This window comes from Marmota marmota, unplaced genomic scaffold (assembly GCF_001458135.2).
Source record: "Marmota marmota marmota unplaced genomic scaffold, marMar, whole genome shotgun sequence".
NCBI lineage: Eukaryota > Metazoa > Chordata > Mammalia > Rodentia > Sciuridae > Marmota > Marmota marmota.
Window position 1 is genome coordinate 2,646,847 of NW_025999894.1, and position 22,578 is coordinate 2,669,424.

General features: G+C 56.5%; 1 protein-coding gene across 2 annotated transcripts in view; it reads left to right on the forward strand.

The window, feature by feature from the left end:
• Kcnj12 (potassium inwardly rectifying channel subfamily J member 12) overlaps window positions 1-21,382 on the forward strand; it is a 36,648-nt gene extending 15,266 nt beyond the window's left edge. The window contains exons 2-3 of one of the 2 annotated variants that reach the window (XM_015503520.2): window positions 13,510-13,631; window positions 19,556-21,382. In XM_015503520.2, the coding sequence (XP_015359006.1) occupies window positions 19,612-20,916 (1,305 nt within the window). In that variant the 5' untranslated portion in view covers window positions 13,510-13,631; window positions 19,556-19,611 and the 3' untranslated portion in view covers window positions 20,917-21,382. The remainder of the gene's footprint in view (window positions 1-13,509; window positions 13,632-19,555) is intronic. The other variant, XM_048795479.1, reaches the window with a different exon arrangement.
• Window positions 21,383-22,578: the final 1,196 nt, after the last annotated feature.

Sequence of the window (22,578 nt, forward strand, 5' to 3'; positions counted from 1 at the left end):
TTTGCAGGTCCCCTCCCTGTGCCTCATCTGTAGAGTTAGACCATCTGACTCCCAGGTCTCTTACGAGGTTTCAACGAGAATCCAACTATAGTACCTGGGGGTCGGCGTCTGACGCCCGGCAGATGCTCCCTAAGTGTAAGCTCCCACGATTGATTTTTGTTGTGCAAATGGACGTGGAGCCCCTTGCTCTGTGCCCACCCCGCCCTGGGGGGACGCAGTGATTTCAGAGAGGACTGGAGGCTCAGACTGAGGCTAAGGGGGTGGGGAGAGGGAGGACGGTGACTGCTGTGTGGTCAGCTGTGACAGAGCAACCCTGGTGCTGCGCATCCTGGGGAGGAGAACAGCTGGGGAAAGACCCGGAGGTGGGAACTCCTGGGAATTCAGCATTGAAGGACCCCCGAGGCTCTACCAAGCGTGGACACAACCGTAACTACCTGGTGTGGTCAATACGGGGGTGGATGGGCTACTTCCTGTTCGACCCCTGGTTTCTGGCACGGAAGTGATGACCGCAGACTTAATGATAGGAATACTTCTTGATGCTAGTCCTGACTCTACGGTCTTCGTGAGCTCGGTGATCCACATGAGAATCATGTTGTGTTGACCCATGTTACAGGTGGGAAGACGGAGGCGAAGCTGCCTGCCCAAAGGCTTTCAGTGACCGAGCTGCTGCTGATCTCTGGGGAAGGTTGTGCACTGGCCTGGGGCGAGGGGGAGGGTGTGTGTTTGGGGTTTAGGTGAGACCAGGGAGGAGCCTCTGTGCTTGGTGGGCAGGGCCATTTTCAGAGTGTGGTCTGGCCTGGCTTGCTGTGTGATCCAGGCCGTCTCTGGGCCCTGGGGCCTCTGTCGCCTGCCTGGGCTGTCCCCTGATTTCTCAGCTGGGCCACAGTCCTGCTGTACCTGGGTCCCGGTGAGGTCTGGCACCGTGGCCACACTGGGCCCTCAGAGCGTGGGCAGGGGACAGGGGACACTCAGAAGTGCCAGCTGTCTTGGCTTGGAGTCAGAATGTAGGGGTGAAGGCCTCGATGACGATGGAGCTGAGGGCCGTACAAATCTGGAGTCTTGTCGTCCTGGAGTCCTGTGAGAAGTCTCCAGGTGACAGGCGGGAAAACTGAGGCCCGGAGGGGGTGGCAGGGTACCTGCTGGTACAGAGACAGGGAGTCAGGGGGCCATCGCGCTGCTGAGCCTACCAGGTGCCCTGCCAGGTGCCCAGTCTGCGGACAGCATGTGGGATGGCCATAGCTACATCTGCTGGGTGTGACTGGGTGATGGCCTCGTGCTGGGGCCTGGTCCCCGATGCCCACCTCAGCCCTTGGAGGGGCTCTTGGTGCCCACTGATGGGGACACTGAGGCCCGGGCAGAGCCTTGCTGGGCAGAGGCTGGCCTTCTTATAGCTCAGAGGAAGCCAGTGGTTGTGGGATACCCTGGGGGGTAGTGTTGACAGGATAGGCCTGTCCTGGCCGGGGTGCGGGGCTTCTCTGAGGGTGGCAGGGGGAGGTTGGTGCTGGGATTCAAGGGCCAATTCAAGGGCCCATTCCACGTGTCATGTTCTGCAGTCACAGAGCTGGCCAGGCCGGGCCTCCATGTGGTGTCTGGAGGTGGGATGGGCATTGAGACAGATGTCCCCAGCAGGTGAGGGGACCCTGTCTGGCTGCACCTTCCGCCCCCTGGGCCCAGGTGTTTGGGAGGCTCTGGCCAGGGGTCCGTCCAGGGGTCTCACCCAGAACCTGGACAGGAGCGCATTGTCCGTCAAGGCCATGTCTGATTTCCATTCTTGGCTGTGTGACCCCAGGCAAGTCTCTAGCTCTCTGGGCCTCAGTTTCCTCGTCCACGTGAAACAGGCATCATAATGTGCCTAACCGGTGAGGCTCCTCTTGAGACTAAATCGGGGACGCCAAATGCTGTGGCATTAAAGGCACAGGCTCTGGATATGCCTGTCAGCGTTTGCCTGCCCAGCTCTGCCTCTTCCAGGCTGTGTGGCCTTGGGTGAATCACTTGACCTCTCTGAATGTCAGTTCCCTCATGTGTCAGATAGGATAATAGCTGAATCTGCCCTGTAGGGCTTTCTCAGGGCACTGCAGGGCAGTCCAGGCAGCTGTGACCAAAGTTCCTGCCATGGGCTCTGGAGTAAGGGCCATCTCAGAGAATACAGGAAACCTGAGCTATTCAGGCTGGAGAGCAAGAGTCCACATCCTCACCACCGCCCGAGTGGGGGTTGTAGGCTCCCGCTGCCTGCAGGGAGCGGATCACCGGCAGTTTCATCCCCGAGCACTCTTGTCTGATGAAATATAAATAGCATGCAATGTTTTCGAGCATGGATAGGAAAACGTCTGTGGGTCGGGCCCTTCCTCCCTGCCCTCCCTGCCCTCCCTCCCTCCCTCCCCTCCCTGCCCAGCAAAGGTACCTGAGGCCGATGAGCTGGCCGTGGGGATGAGCAAGAGAAGGGAGCTCGTGAATTAATCATCACATGATCTGGGCTAATGCACTGGCCACGGGCAGTGTGTGCAATTAGTGCATTAATTGTCCAGAGAGGGCAACTTTTGTATGGGTGCGGCCCAGCATCCCCAGGTTTGCAGAGTGCCTGGTGTCTGGGGTGCCTGTTTCTGGGGCTCTGTATTTTTGGGAGTGGGCACCTCCAGGGTATTTCTCTCCTGCTGACTGTGCCTTGAGTGGGCTCCCCAAGACTCTGAAGGGACCCATTCCTGGAGTTCAGCCAAGTCAGCTTGATGTGGATCCTTGGACCAGCACCCCTGCTCTGGCAGCCCTCTGCTGGGGCAAGGACAAACAGGCCAGGGGGGGATCAGGAGCTGCGGGCAAAGCAGGGGACTTAGCCGTGCCCACTCCCAGCTCCTTTATTTCACCTAGTCTCTTTGTGTTCAGTGTTTGGGTTTTTTTTTTTCTTCCCTGCTTTTGAACCAAGGCTGTCCCAGACTAGCCTCTTCCTGCCCTGTTGCCAAGGTGACCAAAGTGGCTCTGCCGCCCTGTGGCCATTGCCAGGGTTGGGCGAGGGACCATGGGGTGTGCACATGTGCGTAGCCATGGACATGGATGCGTGTGCATGCTTGCCTGTGTGTACACATGTGTGAGAGCAGATTCAGGGGGATGCCTCCAGGTGGGCACCTGCATGTGGACACGCACAGATCCAGGGTCCGGGGAAGGATACAGGCCCCTGCGCATGCACAGGAGTGCACACGTAGGTGGGTTGCACACTCAACACGGTACCTGTGTGTGAGGCGGGAGCTGCTGGCTGACTGCTCCCTTCTCAGACCAGGGGCTTCCTTCAGCACCAGGCTCTGCCCAGCGCCTTCTCTGGCCGATCCAGTAGCCTGCACGAGTGGCCATAGGAGTGAATGGGCTGCTCTCAGCCCTTGGCAGCTAGGGTGCCTGACACCAGGCCACCTCACAGCCCTGCCACTCACAGCACCCTGGGGTGTCCTCCAGGGGCTTCCTTTCCCACCAGGGGGATAACCTAGGAGTGCCCAGGGCACTGATGTCTGGCTGTCCAAGTGGTCATCACTCACCAGTGCTGGCTGCCCGTCTTTCCTGTCTCATATCCCCTTAGGGTGCTTTCTGGGGTCACCTCCCAAAATAGACATCTTGTTCCCAAATCCTTGACTCAAGGTCTGTCTCTGGGGAAAGGCTAGGAAAGCACGAGTCCCTCCCCAGGCTGCGTGCCGGGCACACTCAGGGACACGCCACCAGCAAGGGTTCCGTGCAGCGCTCTCATCACCTGCAGGCCGCCTGCCGTGTGCTGGGCCCTGTTCTGGGCGCCGAGCAGAGACTGATGCCATGTACCCTTCACAGCTGCCCCAGGGAGGGTCACAGACGAGGCCCACTTTATAGATGTGGAAACTGAGGCAAGGATCAACGATGGCAGCCCGGGCCTGGAGGGCGGAGGCGGAGGCTCGGTGTGGTGGTGGGAGCCTGCAGAGACCTGGGAGGCTAGGCAAAAGGTTGGTCCGTTGGAGAGCAGCCTGCGCAGCTTCGCGAGACTGTCTCAAAATAAAAAGTAAAAAGGGCTGGAGATGGAGCTCAGTGGTAGAGCACCCCTGGGCTCAGTTCCCGGTCCCACCATCGGGGGAAGAAAGAAAAGGAGGAGGACAAGATAGAGCTGGCCGAGGCTGGGACCAGCTGTAGACAGAACTCGCCCGCCAGCTTGACACCTGCCCTGCGGCGGGGGGTGGAGCCAGCGCGGGGGTGGAGCCAGCGCAGGGGTGGAGCCGTGTGGGGGGTGGACCCAGCACGGGGGTGGAGCCAGAGGGGGTGGAGCCAGAGGGGGTGGAGCCAGAGGGGGTGGAGCCAGAGGGGGTGGAGCCAGAGGAGTGGTGCCAGAGGGGGTGGATCCAGAAAGTGTATCCAGAGGGGTGGAGCCAGAGGGGGTGGAGCCAGCGCGGGGGTCTGGGGGCCTTCATATTCGTCTTTACGCCCTGAAGAGCTCAGCTGGCAGCGTCCAGTCACACACCTCAGTGACTTCCCCAGGATGCCCAGCTCCCAGGCACTGGCTGGTCATTCTGTCCTGAGCTGTTGGGGTCTCTCTCTGAATCTCTCTTTTGAAGGAGTAGGGTGGTCGCCGAGTCGTTGAGAGGTGCATACAGCAGGTACAAAATAAAAACTCATTTCTTCCTGAGTGGGGCAGGGAAAGCTTTCCCTGGGACCCTCCATGTCTGCCCTGCTGCTCTTGGAGTGGAGACCTGCTGGTTGTGCCCTAGCTCCCCCAAACTGACCTCGTCCTCCTAGGGCCAGCTTTGGTGAGAGGCACCAGCTCAAGGTCACAGAGCAGCAGGGCCCAACAGGAGGTAGATGTTAGGTCCCTGCCCCGCTAGCTCTAGGCTCTGCCATTACCGGCCTTCTCAGGCACTAGTTTGCTGCCACCCAAGCATTGGGGGCCACATAATCAGAGAAAGCTTCCTGGCAGGAAGGTGATTCTAACCCAGGTGTGTGGCTGTGAGTTCTATTGGAGACACTAGAGCCAACATCGTGGGTCTCTGCAAAGTCCTGAATTCTCACTTCTACCTGCCATGAACTTTGTGCTAGGGCTTTGTGGCCTTGGGCAGGAAACTTGCCCTCTCTGAGCCCCAGTTTTATACCTCTGTAAGAAGAAACAATAGCGTGAAGGAAATGGTGTGTGTCATGGTGTGAGGTGTTCCTCACACACAGAAGGCATGCAGAACCAGTTTGTTGGGGTTGGAAAAGCATGAGTGGCATTAAGAGGTTGGTGCCAGGCGGCACTGAGGTCAGAATGGCCTTAAGGAACCTGTTCACCGCACTCTGGCTCTGGGGTGCCTCAGTCTCCTCATTGTGAGGTGGAGCTATTGAGAGCTGTACCTCACCCAGGACCAAGATGAGGTGATACCTGGGAGACCAATGCTGTGGACACCCCCGTCCTGCCTTCTGGAAACTTCCTCAGTTTCATGCTCCTGGCTTGGGCCTCCAGCCCCTGTGACTGTGGGTTTGACCTGGGAGATGGGAGGTGGGACAACAAGAGGAAACTTGAGGGTGGGAGGGTCAAGTTCTGGGTTGGCCCTGCCCAGACCTCTGAGCTGCCCTTCCCACCCCCAAACTCTGTCCTATCTCACTTCCCTTCCCTGACTTGGCTCCTTATTCTGGCCTCAGGCCTTTGCACTTGCTGTACCTCTCCTTGAAGCCCTGCTTCCTGTTTTAAGACCTGACTGTCTCGCAGTCAACCTCGAATCTCACCTTCCTGGGTGGCCAAACTGCACTTCCTGCAACCTTCTACATTATCATTTATTTTCTCCTGGCATGTCTGACTGTCTCTCTGTTAGGAGCACTGAGGGGCAGGGCGTACGCAATGGTACCTGGCCCTCTCATTTTATTTTGAGACAGGGTCTCACTAAATTACCTAGATTGGACTTGGGATCCTCCTGTCTCAGCTTTCAGAGTTGCGGGGATTAACAAGCGTGTACCACCATGCCTGGCTTCGGGATGACATTTTCTGCACGCATGAGAGAACCCACCTAGGACTACAAAGGAAACCAGAAATGTTGTGTTGCTTATCAAGACAGTATCTCTAAATGTGCGATGTAGTAATTAGCATGCAGCCGCCTGATGAGCGCCTACAACCATCCAGACCTGGTTGCAGCTGCACTGGAGGCGGGGGGGGGGGGGGGAAGGCAGGTGCACCACGAGTGTCTGCAGCGCGGTCTGTGTCATGGCCGTGCCTAGGCGGAGGCCAGGCGCCGCAGGGAACTGTACAGCCTGCAGTTTGCAGAGAGGCTGGGGGAGACGAAATTGCCAAAATTGCCATTGGTTCCTCATCGAGTTCCCAGACCCGACTTGGAACCTTTGGAGCTCCATGAGGAAGACAGGGGACCTTGTAAGGGGCCAGTAGCACCTTTTCTGTGCTCCTCAAGGGGGTCTCAGTTTTCTATCATCAGCAATGTCATTGGAGTCCCTTTGTTAGACGCCAGATCCCGTCAAAGGGTCAAAATGACAAAATTTAGTTTAAATATCTTTGATGGCTTTATTTTTCGATTCTAGAATCAGGCAACACTTTATTCCGTAAAATAGAATAAAAGTGTTCCAATTGAACCCAGCAGAGGAGGTTGATGTTACAGGCAGAGAAAGGCTGCAGAAAGCAGAGCCCAAACAAAAACAGATTGGGAAGCGACTTGCCTTGTAGAGGGAAGGCGGGGTGGGCAGAGGAGACAGAACAATGAAAAAATAACTGGTTAGTTAACATTTTATATATATATATATATATATANTAACTATAATATCTTTCTCATTTAAAAGAGTATCATTCAATGTCCATGTGTGTGTGTGTGTGTGTGTGTGTGTGTGTGTGTGAAAGGATTAAGGCCGAGAGAACTTCATCGTCATGCAGATTAAAACTGGGCTGACTGGGGAAAAAAAAGTGGGAAGAATCTCTCATATTCCTGGTTTCTTGGAAGCTCAGATAAAAAGCTTGGTTTCAGATTGCGGACATTGAGCTTTGGCAGGAGTGACTCCATTTTGGTTTTTAGTCTGGTCTCGGAGGGTCAGTGCAGGAGCTGAGTCCCCAAACGATGGCCTCCTGTGATGTTTACCCAACACCTGGGTTCCATCCAGAGCCCTTCTGGACCATGCTGGGTTGTTACAAGGACCATAGAGCCTGCCCTTGCCCTTCATTGGGTCCTTGTCTCCTTGGGCAGGCTTCCTGTGGGTCTGGGGAGCAAGAGAGTATCCTGTGACCTGGGCTTTAGTTTCCTGGCCATGGTGGGAGAACAAGGGCCAGGGATCAGCTGCATCACCAGAACTACTCATGTGGCCATTAGAGATGCCCAAGCCACGCCTCGGGAGAGTCCCGGCAGGGTCACAGGGACAGGAGGAACCCCCCTTCGCCTCACTTCTGGGCTTGGCTCGGAGCCCCCCTTGGCTGGCCTGGCAGAAAGCTGACATTTCCTGTCCTGAGGGACAAGATCAGCTGGTGCCCTGAGGATGACAGCTCTGTGCCCTCCTGCTGAGGTGGCCCTGCTGGGACCGGTTAATAAGGGGTGTGTGTGTGTGTGTGTGTGTGTGTGTGTGTGTGTGACCGCCCCGCCTCCAGGTCTCAGGCTTCTCCCTGTGACAAGGTCAACAGCATTCTGAGGGGTATCTCAATTGGCCGTCAGGAAAACTGAGACCAGAGGGTGGCAGTGTCAGAGAGGGTCCCTAGAGGGGGAGGTGTCTTGGGACTGGCTGCAGCTCTACCTGCTGTCTTTCCATGTAGGCCTCAGGGCACTTTGAGGGGCTGAGAAGCAGACTCCTCTGTCCTAATTCCCTTCTCTGCCTCTTCCAGGAACCTGACCCTGTGCTGAAGGGTCCCTCTGGGAACTCCAGACCCAGGTGGGGGGGGGGGGAACTCAGAGGGATAGGTAATGGGGAATTGAAAGTGGGCGTTGAAGGATGTGTAGGAGTTTGAGGGCAAATGGAGAAGAAAGATCTTCCCGTAGGGGATCTGTCCTGTGCAAGGGGAGGGTGCACAGGCCAGATCTGCCCAAGTTGTCTGTGTGTCCTCTGTGGAGCCTTCTCTGCCCGCCCTCCCCTCTCCCTGGTATGCTCAGCTCCAGTCCCCGGTCACCCGTCTGGCACCTGGAGTCCCAGCCCAGCCTCAGGGGCTTTATCTGCTGTTCCCATTTCCACTAATACTCGGTTCTCACATTTTTTTTTCTCATTAAGGTGTCCAGTCCAACACTTCCTCCTCAGAAGCCTCTGGAGTGGTCCCACTGGTCCCTGAAGTCACCCTGGTTCTGTCTTCTCAGTACATTTTGCCAGTCTTGCTCCACCCCAGGTGTTGGCCCCAGCATTAGAATCTGCACAGAGCAGGGACTCCCCCATATGAAGGCTGAGTGGGACCCGCTGCAGCAGGTGGAGAGGTGGGGCATGCCTGGGCCCAGGCCTGGGCTGTACTCTCAGTTCCCTGCGGTAAAAGGGGGCGTGGTGATGGGCCCTCTGGAAGTCACCCTTTCTTCCTGGCCACCTCATCTCAAAACTCAGCCTCCTGTCCATGCCAGATGGACCCCAGGGCTCCCAGTCATCTGTCAGGCCTTCCCAGGGGATATTCTACTCCGGAAATAAGGCCAGATTTTAAAATGGGGAGGGAGGGAGGGAGGAAAAAAAAGAGAAGCTAAGAAAGCGACCATCTCTGTGTTCTGTCAGCAGAGTGGGTTGGATTTTGGAGGCTGTAGCCCTGATCCTGCAGGTTTTAGGTTGGTACAGCTCATTGGGGAATAAACTCAGCCCCCAAACTGGGGCCTACCCTGCTGAGAGCCAGGTGGGCCCCAGGGGATCTTGGTGAGTGGGGGCTGGAGCACAGAGGGGCCAGGGACAGATGGTAGGCCTTGCTCGGTGGCTCATAGATTGGTGACCTGGGACATGGCTCCTCTACGCAGCTAATTTCCTGCCGTCAAACATGCTGGTGCCATCCCTCTTGAACTCTCTCTGAGAAAATGAGCTGAAGCCAGGGATTCAGTTCCAGGGGCCCAGGAAGGTACTAAAGGAGGAACAACAGAGAAACCTTGACAGGCTTCATGGGAGGAGCATCCTTTGAGGTTTCTAAAGCGTACCTTGAGTTCTGAAAGGCAGAGAAACGCATTTCAGGGCGAGGGGGCTGGCTTGTCCTGAGGCCCTGAGGTGTGGATGTTCCTGAGATGTTGAGTGTCACGTCAAAGAAGAGTCCTTCTCTAGCTCTCTGCTCATCCCCACTGTCCTTTTCTTGTTGATTCATAAGAACTCTTTGCATATGGGTACATGAATCCTTTTTTTTTTTATCACAAAAGATTTATCATTTGCCTTTTATTTTATTTATGATGGGTTTTTTGGTAAGCCACACCATAAACATTTTCATTTTGGCAAAATTTCCAGTCTTTTCTTCAGCAGTCTTTCTGGATCCAGGTTGCCGCTTGTCTCTTTGATCTCGAGTCCCCTGCTCTTCGGTGCACGTGCAGAAAATATCTGAGAACTTGAATTAAGTGGACATTGGAAAGATGACAGCTGTGTGAAAAACAGAAGCTCTGAGATCTTTGCCCACCTGGGTCACAGATCCCTTTGGGGTTCCTTCCCATCATGACTATCTGCTCACTCCTTCCTGCCGGAAGTAGGGGTCCAACTGAGGCCCCGATCTCTGGAGTGAGGCAGGGTCTCAGATGACAACAGGGGTAGGCTGGGAGACGGGAAGTTTCCGCAGGGGAATCACAATATACTGACTCATTGCAACCTCGTGAGATAGTATTAACTTGATTTAGTCTGATTTTTACGGGTGAGAAAATTGGGGTCCAGAGAGGTAATGGGATTTACCCAAGGCCACGCAGAAAGGAGCAGAGATAGGACTTGGATCCAGGACCTTCTGTTGCAGAACTCTCTTACGGCTCTCGAGCCCCTTGGGATCAAGTTCAAGCTTGCTAATAGGATACCCAGTGCTTTGGGGGACCTTGGTTTCTTTTTGCTGTCAGTGTGACACCTTGGGCCCCGTGCCTGCACACAGTAGGCATTCAGGAGTGTTCCGCTTCCCTGTTAGGATGACAGTGATGTACCCCTTCCAGGCCCCAATCCCTTAGGGTGCTGGGGTGTTGCGATGGCCCCCCGACTTGCAGACAAGAGCAGGGAAGCTCAGAGGTGGAGAGAGCCTTCCCCAGACGCAGCGTGTGAGGAGCTGAGCCAGAATCTGCTCCCAGATCTGAGGGACTCTGAGGGCCCTTCCGAGACCCAGGGTGACCTGAGTGGCTCTTGGCTCCTCCCCTGGGCTGCGGTGGGGCTCAGTCTGGGCTCTCTCTGTTCCTGCTCACTGCTCCTGGGGTCACTGACCTTCCTCCAGGAAGCCTTCCTGACGTCTCCCCACTGGGCTAGACACCTCCCCTGGGCTCCCCAGGGCTCTGACGTGGCTCTGACCAGCTGCGCCGTGACCGCTAATTTCCTTGCTGTCTGCCCTGCTAGGCAGGGAGTCCCGCGAAGGCGGGTGCCTGCTGGTTCTTCTTCAAGTCCCCAGTGCCCAGAGCTGAACTTGGCATTGAGCAGGCCTTCGGGAAGGGTTAGACAGTCAGAGAGAGGCCAGAGAGGGACAGAGACATGTCCCAGATCACCCAACAAGATGGAGCCCCACGAAACCCCCCAAAAGCCTTTAGGTGCCCCCCGCTCCTAGGATTCAACAAAAGCCCAGGAAAGATGACCGCAGTAATCATCCCAGAGAGGGCACAGAGGGACCTCTGTCCTCTGTTGCTCCCAGGGGCCTGGGGCCAAGGACACCCTATCTCCCCTGCCCCCACCCTCTGCAAAGGATGTTCTCAAGATAAAAATACAACCAGAAACATTCTCTGGTGTCTGGTGATGTGACTGTCATCCACTTTGATGGGGCCAGAACCTCTTGCCCTGGCCTCACCTCAGGGCTCATGGGGTGGGTGTCCATCTCTCCTGGCCCCTTGGTGCAAGGCTGTCCAAGAGGTCAGCGGATCCAGCCCCTGTCTCCGGACTATAGATTGCAAAGATCCCTTGCATTTTCTGCAACCAGCACTTACTGAGCCCCGTCTGTGAGCTGGGTATGTTCTGGGCACTGAGGAGGTTGGCAGCCTGGTTCCTGCCCCCATGAAACCTTGGGACGGGGTCCTCTGGGGGAGGGTCAGGCACATGTCAGCTGTCTGTCAGGTTGGGCCCTCTGTTTCTTCTCTCAGCTGTCACATCCCAGCATTCCCCACTTCTTAGGAACCTGCACTTATTGTGTGTTTGCTGTGTGCCAGACACCAGGGACATGTCTTGGTGGATCCCTGATGAGAGCCTCCTGAGGTGAATGGGGTCTTCCCATTTTTTTTTTGTTTTGGCTGGTGAGCTGGAGGCTCAGGGAGGTGCCCCGGTAATCTGGGGGTGTCATGCCTCTCCAGGGTGACTTGTTGATGATGATGGTGGCTGCCTCCTGAGCCCTGCTGATGTCAGGTCCTGTCCCTGGCCTTGGGCCTCCCGACACCACATTCAATTTCGTGGGCACATCCTCTGGGAAACCAGGCAGGCGGCGGCCTCATCCCCATTTTGGGAGAGGAAGCTGAGCCTCAGGAAGCGGAAGTGCCTTGCCCTGTCCCCTGGGTGGTTTCAGCTTTGGTCTCCGCTGCCAGGTTTGGCACAGAGGGAGGTTCGGGATCAGTCCCGCCCTGCCCTCGCTTGCTGGAAACCGCAGGCCAGGCCAGCCTGTCTGGCCCTCTGTCCAGTGGAAGCACTGCCCCCCACCCCCAGGTCTAGCCTCCCTCATCCGGGGTGGTGATCATGACCCAGGAAAGAATTTGGTGAACTTGGGAAGGTTCGCTCACTGTGTGGGTTGTGTGGCCACTGCACACTTTGTGTGGACAAAGAAAATCCTGGACAAGGTGTCTAGAGACCAGGGTTTTTAGGACACTACTTTGCTGGCTCTGCTCTGAGCCTCAGGGCTCCTCTGTGGAACTCACAAGATGAGGAGGTTAGGGCTGGAGTTTTAAGTCTGGAGGAAGCTCCTTCCAGGAAACAGAGGGAGTCAGGAATGAGGTCTTGAGAGCTGGAACTCTGTGGAGGTGGGCTGTTGCCACAGGGCAATAGGGAGCCAAAGAAGGTTCGGGAGGAAGGGCAGGGGTGAGAGGTAGGTCCTCTTCATTTGCTGTTCGTTATTTGGCCTGTCCTAGGCTCTCAGTGACCAGGGGCAAGTGACTTGCCTCTCTGGGCCTTTTTTTCCTCATGTGTTCAGTGGGCAGAATGATCCTCCCGTGAGGGTTTGAATAACTGGTGTCAGTGGCCAAGCACACAGCCCAGGCCGGGTGCAGTGTGGGCTTACTCCCTGGAAGGGCGTGAGATCTCAGCCCTGGCCCAAGTCCCCAACATGGGTTCCCAGCTGTGTGACGTTGGTCTGTGGTACAGCCTCCATGAGCCTCATCAGTTTTGAGGGTGAAAGGGCCGAGCAACCAACCCTGGTCCGTTGCAGCTGCTAAGGGAGTAATGGGGGGTGGGGGTGTGGGGAATCAGGAAGCCGAGGGCTGTGGGAGGCTTCAGGGGGGTGAAATGACTCACTTGGAGTCACGCAGCGTGTGAGGGGCAGAACTGGGATTTGAACGCATGCCTGGGCACCTCTAAAACCTACCACCGTCACACCTGCCTAGAGGCTTATATGATATGGAGGTGACTCACCAACCGTTCCCTTAATCCCTAGCCAGAAAAGCCAGTGTGGGACAGTGTGACAAACAAGACATGACTGTACCCTTGGATGGGGCAGGGCATATGGACCCAGTGCCTGGGAGGAGGGGAAGATTGGAAGTAGCTCAAGGAAGCTGACCTCTTCAAAGTCACAGGGTCCCTTCCCACCATCTACCCTTGATCCTCACAGCATGTTGGGGGGGGGGGGCGGGAAGGCAAGGGGCCCCTTTGACCAAGGGCCACGTTGATTCTAGGGGATTGCTGACACCACGTGGTAGGTGTGCATGCCCAGTGGAAGTCCCTGGAAAGTGTCCGTCCGTTCGTATAGCTGTTCACGCTCTGATGTCACCTGAGCACCACCTCATCCATCCATTCCTCTGTCAATCCAGCCCCTCCCCCCTTAATTCATCCATTCACATGCCCACCCTTCCAGCTGTCCACAGCTGGCCCCAGGATGGCATGGGGAAGGCTCAGCAGGTGATGGCCAGGAGCACAGGCTGGGGACCTTTGGAATACTAGGAGAATCGCCCCATTACCTGCCTCTCTAGAATGGGAACAGAGACAGTGCCAACCTTGTGGGGTCGTGAGGATTCCGTGTGTAAAATATCTATGCCCATGTCTCGCCTGCAGGGGGCGCTGATATTGGCAGCTGTTACTTTTCTCTGAAGACCCATCTCGTTCTGCCCTTGTCCGGCTCTTTGTGCAGGGGGTTGTGGACAGTGCCTGAAGGCTGTGAAAGTGTGGGGGCATCAGAGACCCAGGCTGGGGGGATCCTCCACCTCTTCTGAGGGTCTTGAGGGAAGTGTAGTGTAGGTTTGTGTGAAAAGTTCTGACTCTCCCTTTGGGGAGAGCATTGGCCCGAGCAGTAACTTGGGTTTTCCTTGTTCACTTTAGGGTCTTCTAGTGACCGGATCCTCTCCAGCTGGTGCCTGGGAAATGGCAGCTGCTGCTCATCCAGCCCTGAAGAGTGTCACTTGTCTGCTTAGCACCATTACTTAGAAGATAGAGTTCAAGAGGTAAGATGAGGGTTACTGAGGCAAACCTGTCCGGCTCATCATCCGTCCACCAAAGGCTGATTGGTGGTCCCCTCACCCACTTCTCTGTCTCTTCTTCTGCCCGTCCACCCACCTCTCTGACCTCTCATTCACCCTTTATCCATCCAGTAGTTCGACTGATGCACCCACCTCGCTATCCGTCCACACATCCATCCATCATCTATTCATCCATTCACTGACCTGCCCATTTATCCGTCCACTCACTAATCCATCCATACACCCGCCCATCCTATCATTTTCTTACTCATTTTCCCCCACCCATTCCTCTGCTTGACTATCCATCCACCCACTTCTCCACCCACCTAACCCATACGTGTATCTGGTCACCCTATCCGTCCACCTACCCATCTGTCAGCCCGATTTATCCGTCCATCTGCTTGACCACCCACCTGTGCATATGTCTGTCTCTCATTCATGGCTCTGTCACCTCCTCATCCCTCCCTCTATTCCCTGCTTTATACCTTCAGTCTTTCCTCTGGGCAGGGACCATTTCTTGGGTGCCTCCTCTGTGCCGGGCAGGCCCTGGCGCCACCTCTCTGGGCCTCTGGGGTGGTGTCAGAGATGGGGTCTGGGCAAGATGAACCCTCACACAAGGTAGAAAGTAGCTTTGGGCCCTAATAGGGCTTCAGAGAACCCTAAAAAAGGCTTAATAGAGGAGGGGAGAGGACGAGGCGGGGCAAGAGCAAGTCTTAGAGAAGCAGACTGGCCTCGGTATGGACAGCCAAGAGGGGAAGAGTCTTTGCCACCTGAGGCCCCGTGAGCAGGAACCCAGGAGAGGGAAGTTCCAGTGTAAGTCATGGGGAGGTGAATTCAGGAAGAGAAGGGACCACGAAAAGGTGTGTTGTTGTCATGGTTACCGCTCGGGAAGTTGGAATTCAGTCCGGCTGGGGACTCCAGGGGAGGCACCCTGGAACACACCCTCAGAGTGATCCATCCAAGGGGCAGGGAGCAGGGGGTCTTCAGCCATCTGCTCCTGGCCCCCACTGGCTGTGCACAGGCCAGAGAAAGTGGCCGGAGAAAGCTTTTGAGCAAAAAGACACCGGTGTTGGCTGTTGGAATGGGTAGGTCGACCTTGAAGTGGTGACTCTGGTTCTGACCCCCCGGTCCGCAGCACTGGCACACACTGTCCTATCATGGCTGATTCTCTCCTCAGCCCCTGCGTGGGCTTGGTGCAGAGAGCCTCCACTGCATAGATCCCAGATGTCTGCAGGCCACGGGCCAGCACCAAGGGCAGAGGCTGCTGGAGTACCTGTAGAGGAGTCTGTCTGGAAAGGTGATTGGGCACGAGAGAGATCCCTTTCTTTAGATTGGGAGGAAAAAAAAAATGGCAGGTCCCTCCCAATTCTCCATCCCCCTCCACACCCATGCACTGCTCTTACCCGCCAGCCCCCAGCCTCTTCTCTGGCCCCTGGCTCCTAGCTCTGGCCATGCCCCCACAGGGATGTGGAACCCTTGCTATTCCATTCTTTGAGCAAGACCTGGCACAAGAGAGAACTCTGCAGCCCCCAGCCTCTCAGGTCCTGTGGAACTGACCAAGGAAGTCCTCTCAGAGCCTCTCGTGCTAAGCCTGATGGATAGTGACTGGATTAGAAAGATTTTGCGGCAGCCCAGCACTTGGTGGACCAAAGTTCTGTGATTGATTGGTGATGACCGTGGGTGCTAGCTGTCGGGAGAGGTATACAGCAAGCCATCACTGGCCTTCCCTGCATGGACTTGGGGGCTTCCTCATGAGGTTGTGAGTACTTTGTCCCTGGACTTTCAAAGAGAGGGCAAATGGCCACGGGTCCGTGCTGGTGAGGATGTGTAAAAATCTCCACTTTATGGTGTAGATTCGGGCAGTTTGTCCGTCTTAATCGTCAGATTTTGCAGGGGATTGGGTGACTTGAGACTGGACTGCAGCATTGCCATCATCAGGACTTACAACCTTGGGTGTTGGTCTCACCTGTGTCCCCCAGATGGGAAGTACCACTCCTTAAAGGCTGTGTGACCCTCAATGAGTGACTCGATCTCTCGGAACTTTAGTTTCATCCCGGGAAATTGGGGGGGCTAATAGCCATAGTGTTATTAGAGGGATGAAATGAGTGAGGTTATTAGAACTTTTATTTTTTTTAAGTTTTTTTATTGGTACATTATAATTATACAGGATAGTGGGAGTCATTGTGACGTAGTCATATGTGCACATGACATAATTGAATTAATCTTAACTTTTAGAAGACTGTCTAGCAGATGAATGGTGAATATTTGATAAATTTTGACCATTTACTCCTAACTCTGAAGGGGTCCCTCCCCAACTAGGGTTCTCTGAAGGAGGAATTCTGCTGGTGTTCTCTTTCTGGGACCCCATGTCTTTGCGTGGGCCATGTGGGTCCTTCTACCATCCCCCTCCAGTCTGTGCTTCTCTGTCACCTGGGAATGTGGGCCCGGGCCTTGTCCTGGTTCCTCCCGGATGTTACCGAAACCTGAGGTGCCCAGAGCCTCAGGGACTGGGCATGGGGTGTCCTACTCCATCCGGAGACACCTCCCGGTGACTCTGAGGCCCCACCCTTGGGTCGGGTAGCAGCTGCTGTCTGGTGTCCTCTCTAAAAGCTCCAGCCTGGGTCCTGAGAGGCTGCATCTACAGGAGCCTAGCTGGCAGGAAGCAGGTTGCATGGCTGCTGGTCCTGGGACAGCTTCACCACCTCTCGCATGGTCTGTGCCCCCTGTCCTCTGCCTGCTGGATTTGCTTCGAACGCCGCCTGTCTGGTTTGAATCGCCTTGTCTGGCTCAGGTAGCAACCCCAGCGCCTCTCCCCGTGGCCCCCATCATTGAGGCCTGGAACTCGTCTGCTGTGTCTGGAGCACCTCCTCCTGGCTCAAGCATTCCTCTGTAACCTCTTTTTTCTCCTTTGGCCTTTGTTTTCCTACGTATGACATACGGAGCGAGCCTCGTTGCTTGCTGAGGTCTCTTCCAGAAAACAAACAAACAAATTCTCTGGCTTTCTTTGCTTATTTGTTTTTACCATATGCACCCCATTCAACGAGAGTCAGACAGGCCTGCCTACCTCGGGCTGAGGGTTCTGTCCTACATTTCTTAAATTGAGTCCTTAAAGGCCTGCAGAGTTTTGTAACCTTGCCGCCACGCCTGTGTTTGTGTGGGGAGTGTTCCATTGGGCATTTGGCAAGTGTGCGGTACCAGGTTCCTACTCCTGAGCCTCTTCTGGGTCTTTCTTGTGGTTCTGTGTTCACTAAATACTCAGCCAGGGGACTCTCCACATCTCTAGGAGTCTGTCTCTGATACACAGGCGTGTGCAAGTGCACGCACGCACACACAGACACACAGACAGACGCACACACACACACACACAGAGTAAAACAAGATCCCAAGAAGCTAAGGGCTGACACTCTGGGGGGTTCCAACTCTTTCTCTACTTGGTTTTGGGGTGTTTCTTTTTGGACAAGAGACTTTGTTCCAAGTCAGTTTCTGGCTCTGAGAAATGGGGAAGCTGTTGTGAACTTGACCTTGCGGATTTTTCTCTGTGTGGTTTTTTTAGGAGGAACATCAACTGAAGTGGGAGTTCCCAGGCCTGTATGACACTGTCTAGGTGGGTCTCAGGTGCCCAGCCCTGGCAGAAATGCCAGGAGCCATTTGTAGCACCCTTGCCTGCCCGGTAGCTGGCCAGAGGCAAAGCCGCTGGCCACTGGGAGCAGGGGCCAGGCTGTGTCTGCCTGGCCTTTGATTCTCTGCGATTCTGTTTCCTGCAGGCCTCCATCTGCTCAGAGCACTAGCTGGAGCAGCCATGACTCGATGGACATCCCTCCAGGCCTCCAGGCCACTCAAACCTGCCCCTGTGATCTGGCGGCACCCCCCCGCCGGCGTCTGAGTGCCCCGACCCTGGCCACCTCTCCCTGGAGGGTACGGGAATCTGGGGCTGAATCATCTCTCCAGAACAGCCCCGGGGCTCCCCACCCCTGCCAACTCCCCTCCTCCTGGCCCAGGCAGAAGGAGCATCTACCAGTATGGCCTCAGGCCTCAGCTCCTCAGACCCAGGGTGAGGTGGTCAGCTGGAGCACCTGTGGGGCAAGGACAGAGGAGGACATTAGACGCGAGGGGTTTGAATCTCAGCTCTGCTGCTTGCTGGCTTGGTGGCTTGAGGGCAATCACTTAACCTCTCTGAACCTCCATTCAGGGAGTAGATGTGACAATGGTAGTTACCTCCGTAGGTTGTCAGAAGATGATCTGAGGGCATTAGCTGTGTCTGGTCTCAAGGTACCAAGCTATTCAGCTCTTGCTGAGGTTTTTCAAGCCTCTATAGCTCTGAGCATCTTATACCCAACAGGCCACAGGGCTCAGCAGCACCGGTCCAGCACAGACCCTGAGGGTGCTTTCTGATGTAGCTAGTAGTGTGGCCTTCCTCCTTACCTGAGGTTGGAGGCTGTACTTGGCTCCTGTGGTCTTGGTCGGGAGCTGCGTGGCACAGATGGGCTGAATCCTGGCATTACCACCTTGGGCCTGGTGTCCATAGTGGGTGCTCAGCCATCTGGGACCTTCTGGACACCTCAGTGCCTTTTTGGTTCTGTGGAGGCAGGTATTAGAGGCTCTGTCTGGCTCTGACCTTGTGGCATGACCAGGTGAGGATTGGGGTACACAGGGCCTCCATAGTAGGCCCAGCAGGTCCCAGCAGGCTCCTTTGTCCAGCTCAGCCTAGCAAGACAGATGACTGTACTCCAGATGACATCAGCGGCCATAGGACTAGGCAATGCTTTGACTCCTAGAATGACACCAATTGGCCTGTGTGGCACTGTGGGGCGAGGGGCAAGGGTGGCCCAGCCTGTGCATCCCGGGCCTGAGAGCAGGTTGTTCTGCTGTCCAGGTACCATGAGGTGCCGCAGGGCCTGCTCTGGGAGGGCCTCTATTGTATGCATGATGGCGTGTGGCAGGTGGCTCAGAGCTAGGGTCCCCTTCCGAGTGGGCCAAGGGTGGTGAAAGGAGCAGGTGACACTTGTAAGCACTCCCACAGCGCAGGGTAAGGGCCCCCTGGTCCTCATTTCGGAAAGCAGGGCATGGAGAGGCTCCTGGGCTGAGTTCCGGGATAACCCTAAGTTATCCCTGTCTGGATGGCTACCCCTCAGTGCTGCCCATGAGGAGATCCCAGGTGTGGCCTGTGGGGGCCTGAGTGGGCGCCATAGGCAAGGTACACAGGTGTCAGAGGAGTGCTTAAGGTGTCTGAAGTTTACTGCTAGGCCCTGGGGTGAGAGAGCAGTAAACAAAGTAGAAAGGGGCCTTGCTGTCAGGGAGCAGGCGGTCTTTGGTGGGGACACTGGGTCAGCACAACCCCGTCTGCAACATTTTGCTATTATTGCCTTTGTTGTCCCATCAGAGGGTCCATTCTGTGGAGTGACAGCTGGGATGGGGGCATCCAGTCCTCCTGGGGTGTGCGGAGGCCTCTGGAGATGAGGGGGGCGTGTAGCAGGGGGACGTCTGGTGGGAGGGCACCCAGCCAGGCAGGTGAAGAGGCGGGTTCCGAGTGAGGTCGGCGGGGTCAAGGGATGCAGAGCATTCAACAGCATCCTCAGACTCCCCACGGCCACCACAGGGTTTGAGGGATTTGGGCAGCGACCAGGAGGCAGCCCCTGCACGGTCCAGGAGGGTGATGATGGGGACTGAGGCCGTGAAGGTGGGAGGAAGCTTTGGATCTTAAACATATTTTGAAAGCAGGTCTCTCAGTGTCGGGGTCAGAGGAGTTAAGATGAGTCCAAGAGTTTGGGGGGAGGTCAAGGGAGGCCAAGGGAGTGGGCTTAGGATAGGAGGGCAGAGGGGGCTCAGTTGGAGGGGAAGTGGGGAAGCCCTGGTGGGGACAGTGGAGGGGACAGGGCCAGCCACACACCCAACTGTCCTTTTCGTTGCAGGAGCCCTCCCACCTGGAGGCAGCCGGGGGGCGGGTCAGGGCCCCCCCAACCCCGGGATGACCGCGGCCAGCCGGGCCAACCCCTACAGCATCGTGTCGTCGGAGGAGGACGGTCTGCACCTGGTCACCATGTCGGGCGCCAACGGCTTCGGCAACGGCAAGGTCCACACGCGGCGCCGGTGCCGCAACCGCTTTGTCAAGAAGAACGGCCAGTGCAACATTGAGTTCGCCAACATGGACGAGAAGTCGCAGCGCTACCTGGCGGACATGTTCACCACCTGCGTGGACATCCGCTGGCGCTACATGCTCCTCATCTTCTCGCTGGCCTTCCTGGCTTCCTGGCTGCTCTTTGGCGTCATCTTCTGGGTCATCGCCGTGGCCCACGGCGACCTGGAGCCGGCCGAGGGCCGTGGCCGCACCCCGTGCGTGCTGCAGGTGCACGGCTTCATGGCGGCCTTCCTCTTCTCCATCGAGACGCAGACCACCATCGGCTATGGGCTGCGCTGTGTGACTGAGGAGTGCCCCGTGGCCGTCTTCATGGTGGTGGCCCAGTCCATCGTGGGCTGCATCATCGACTCCTTCATGATCGGCGCCATCATGGCCAAGATGGCGCGTCCCAAGAAGCGGGCGCAGACGCTGCTGTTCAGCCACAATGCCGTGGTGGCCCTGCGCGACGGCAAGCTCTGCCTCATGTGGCGGGTGGGCAACCTGCGCAAGAGTCACATCGTGGAGGCCCACGTGCGGGCGCAGCTCATTAAGCCCAGGGTCACAGAGGAGGGTGAGTACATCCCGCTGGATCAGATTGACATCGATGTGGGCTTCGACAAGGGCCTGGACCGTATCTTCCTGGTGTCACCCATCACCATCCTGCACGAGATCGACGAGGCCAGCCCGCTGTTCGGCATCAGCCGGCAGGACTTGGAGACCGACGACTTTGAGATCGTGGTCATTCTGGAGGGCATGGTGGAGGCCACGGCCATGACCACGCAGGCCCGCAGCTCCTACCTGGCCAACGAGATCCTGTGGGGCCACCGCTTTGAGCCAGTGCTCTTTGAGGAGAAGAATCAGTATAAGATTGACTACTCCCACTTCCATAAGACCTACGAGGTGCCCTCCACACCCCGCTGTAGTGCCAAGGAGCTGGTGGAGAACAAGTTCCTCTTGCCCAGCGCCAACTCCTTCTGCTATGAGAATGAGCTGGCCTTCCTGAGCCGGGATGAGGAGGACGAGGCGGACGGAGACCAGGATGGCCGCAGTCGAGATGGCCTCAGCCCCCAGCCCCGGCATGACTTTGACAGGCTCCAGCCCGGCGGTGGTGGTGCCCTTGAACAGCGGCCGTACAGAAGGGAGTCAGAGATCTGAGCCACTTTGGGCCTAGGTGCAGCACCCACCCCGCCAGGGAGAGGCCTGGCGTCCTTGGAGGGCTCTGGGTTTTGAGCAGAATGGGCCAGGTGCCCCGGGTTGCAGACTCAGTAGTGTTTTAGTTGTTTTATGTTTCTTCGCAATAGTCTTGGAAGGTTGGCGGGAGAGTGGGCGGCCAGATTGGGCAGCCCCCAGCCTCAGAGGCTGACCAGGCACAGACAGGGCAGGGAGGTGGTCTCCTGCGGTGGGGGGTGGGGAGGGCCCGGCCATAAGAGCCAGGTCCTCTGCCTGAAGATGGAGCTGGGTAGCCTGCCTAGAAGTGGCTCAGCAGTGGGCCCCGCCTCTGTGGTCAAAGGCCGGCAGGCTGCAGTGCACCTTGCTGGTTTTTAACTTGGGGAGAAACACCGGATTTTGGCTTTCTCGATCTTAGCTTGAGTAAGACTGTTTACAAAACAAAAACAAAAACCATCAACATGCAATTGAAACAAAATTCTTTTTTTTTTTTTTTAAATTTGTGGGGAGGGGAAGAGGACAATTGGAATCCCATTGGCCTGCCAGGATGCAGGTGGTTGGATGGAAGCTCTAGAAGGTTCCCCAAGGTTGGACTGGCCTCTCCCTGTGTTTGGTGGTGGTGGGGGGAGGCCCAAGCAAGCACAGTACTCCAGGCTCAGTCTATAGTGCTTAGGGGTGAATTCAGGTCATGTTTGTGATAGAAGAACCATGTTAATCATCACAATAAAAGCTTTCAAATGTCACTGGTGTGGGGTGGGGGGGAGGCTGGCAGGAAGCCGGTTTGATCTTTCTGAGCTTGACTTTGTACCTCGGAGGTGCGTTTCAGGGCTGGGTACAGGACGGGCCCTTGAGGGTTCACAGCCCCCACCTATTCATTTCTGCTGGCGGTGGGGGGGGAGCGTCCACCCCTGGCACAGGGGAGGGGCAATTGGGAACCGCCAGAGTGGACGGGCTTCTTGTTGGGAAGCCAGATTCCCCACCCTGAGAAGGAAGCAGATCTGTCCCCATCCCCCCCGGGGCCCACAGTGTGAGTCGTGCCTTAGAGACTTCGGGTTGTCCCACTCGAGTTGTTTCTGTTTTTATTGGACTTGCCTGTCCTCCTCTGCGGTCCCTGTCTCCCCTTCTGAAGTCCCCCACCAGCCCCTCTTGTCTGCCCTGGGAAGGTGGTGGCAGAGGCTGTGCCCACCAGGCCCATGGCTGCAATCCTGCCTGCCCTTTCCTCCCCGCGACCTGGGGCTGGACAGGGGAACCCAGGAAGGGTCCCCCCCACCCCACCACCAGGCTGTGGTAGGCTGCTTCATGCGAGTTTAGGAAAGGATAGGAGTGGTCATCCTCCTCTTATCCGCTGAGATGGCTAAAGCCAAGTTGAGACATTGGCCGTGAAACAAAGAAATCCTTCTCTGGCTTCAGAGCCTCCACCCTCTTCATCCTCCCCGAGGACAGAGCAATGAAGGGGGTCTAACTGGCTTGGTGCCTGGGGTCGGGGGGTGCTCAGGGACACCCCAGCTCCCGTGCCCTGACGTAGGCCTGCCACCATGCGTCCTTATCCTTCATCAGGAAGAGGCTTGAGGCCCCTGGTCACTGGCATTGGTGCTGCCAGCCCTGTCTGGTTCCTACCACTGGCAGGAAGAAGCGCCCTCCTTCTTGAGC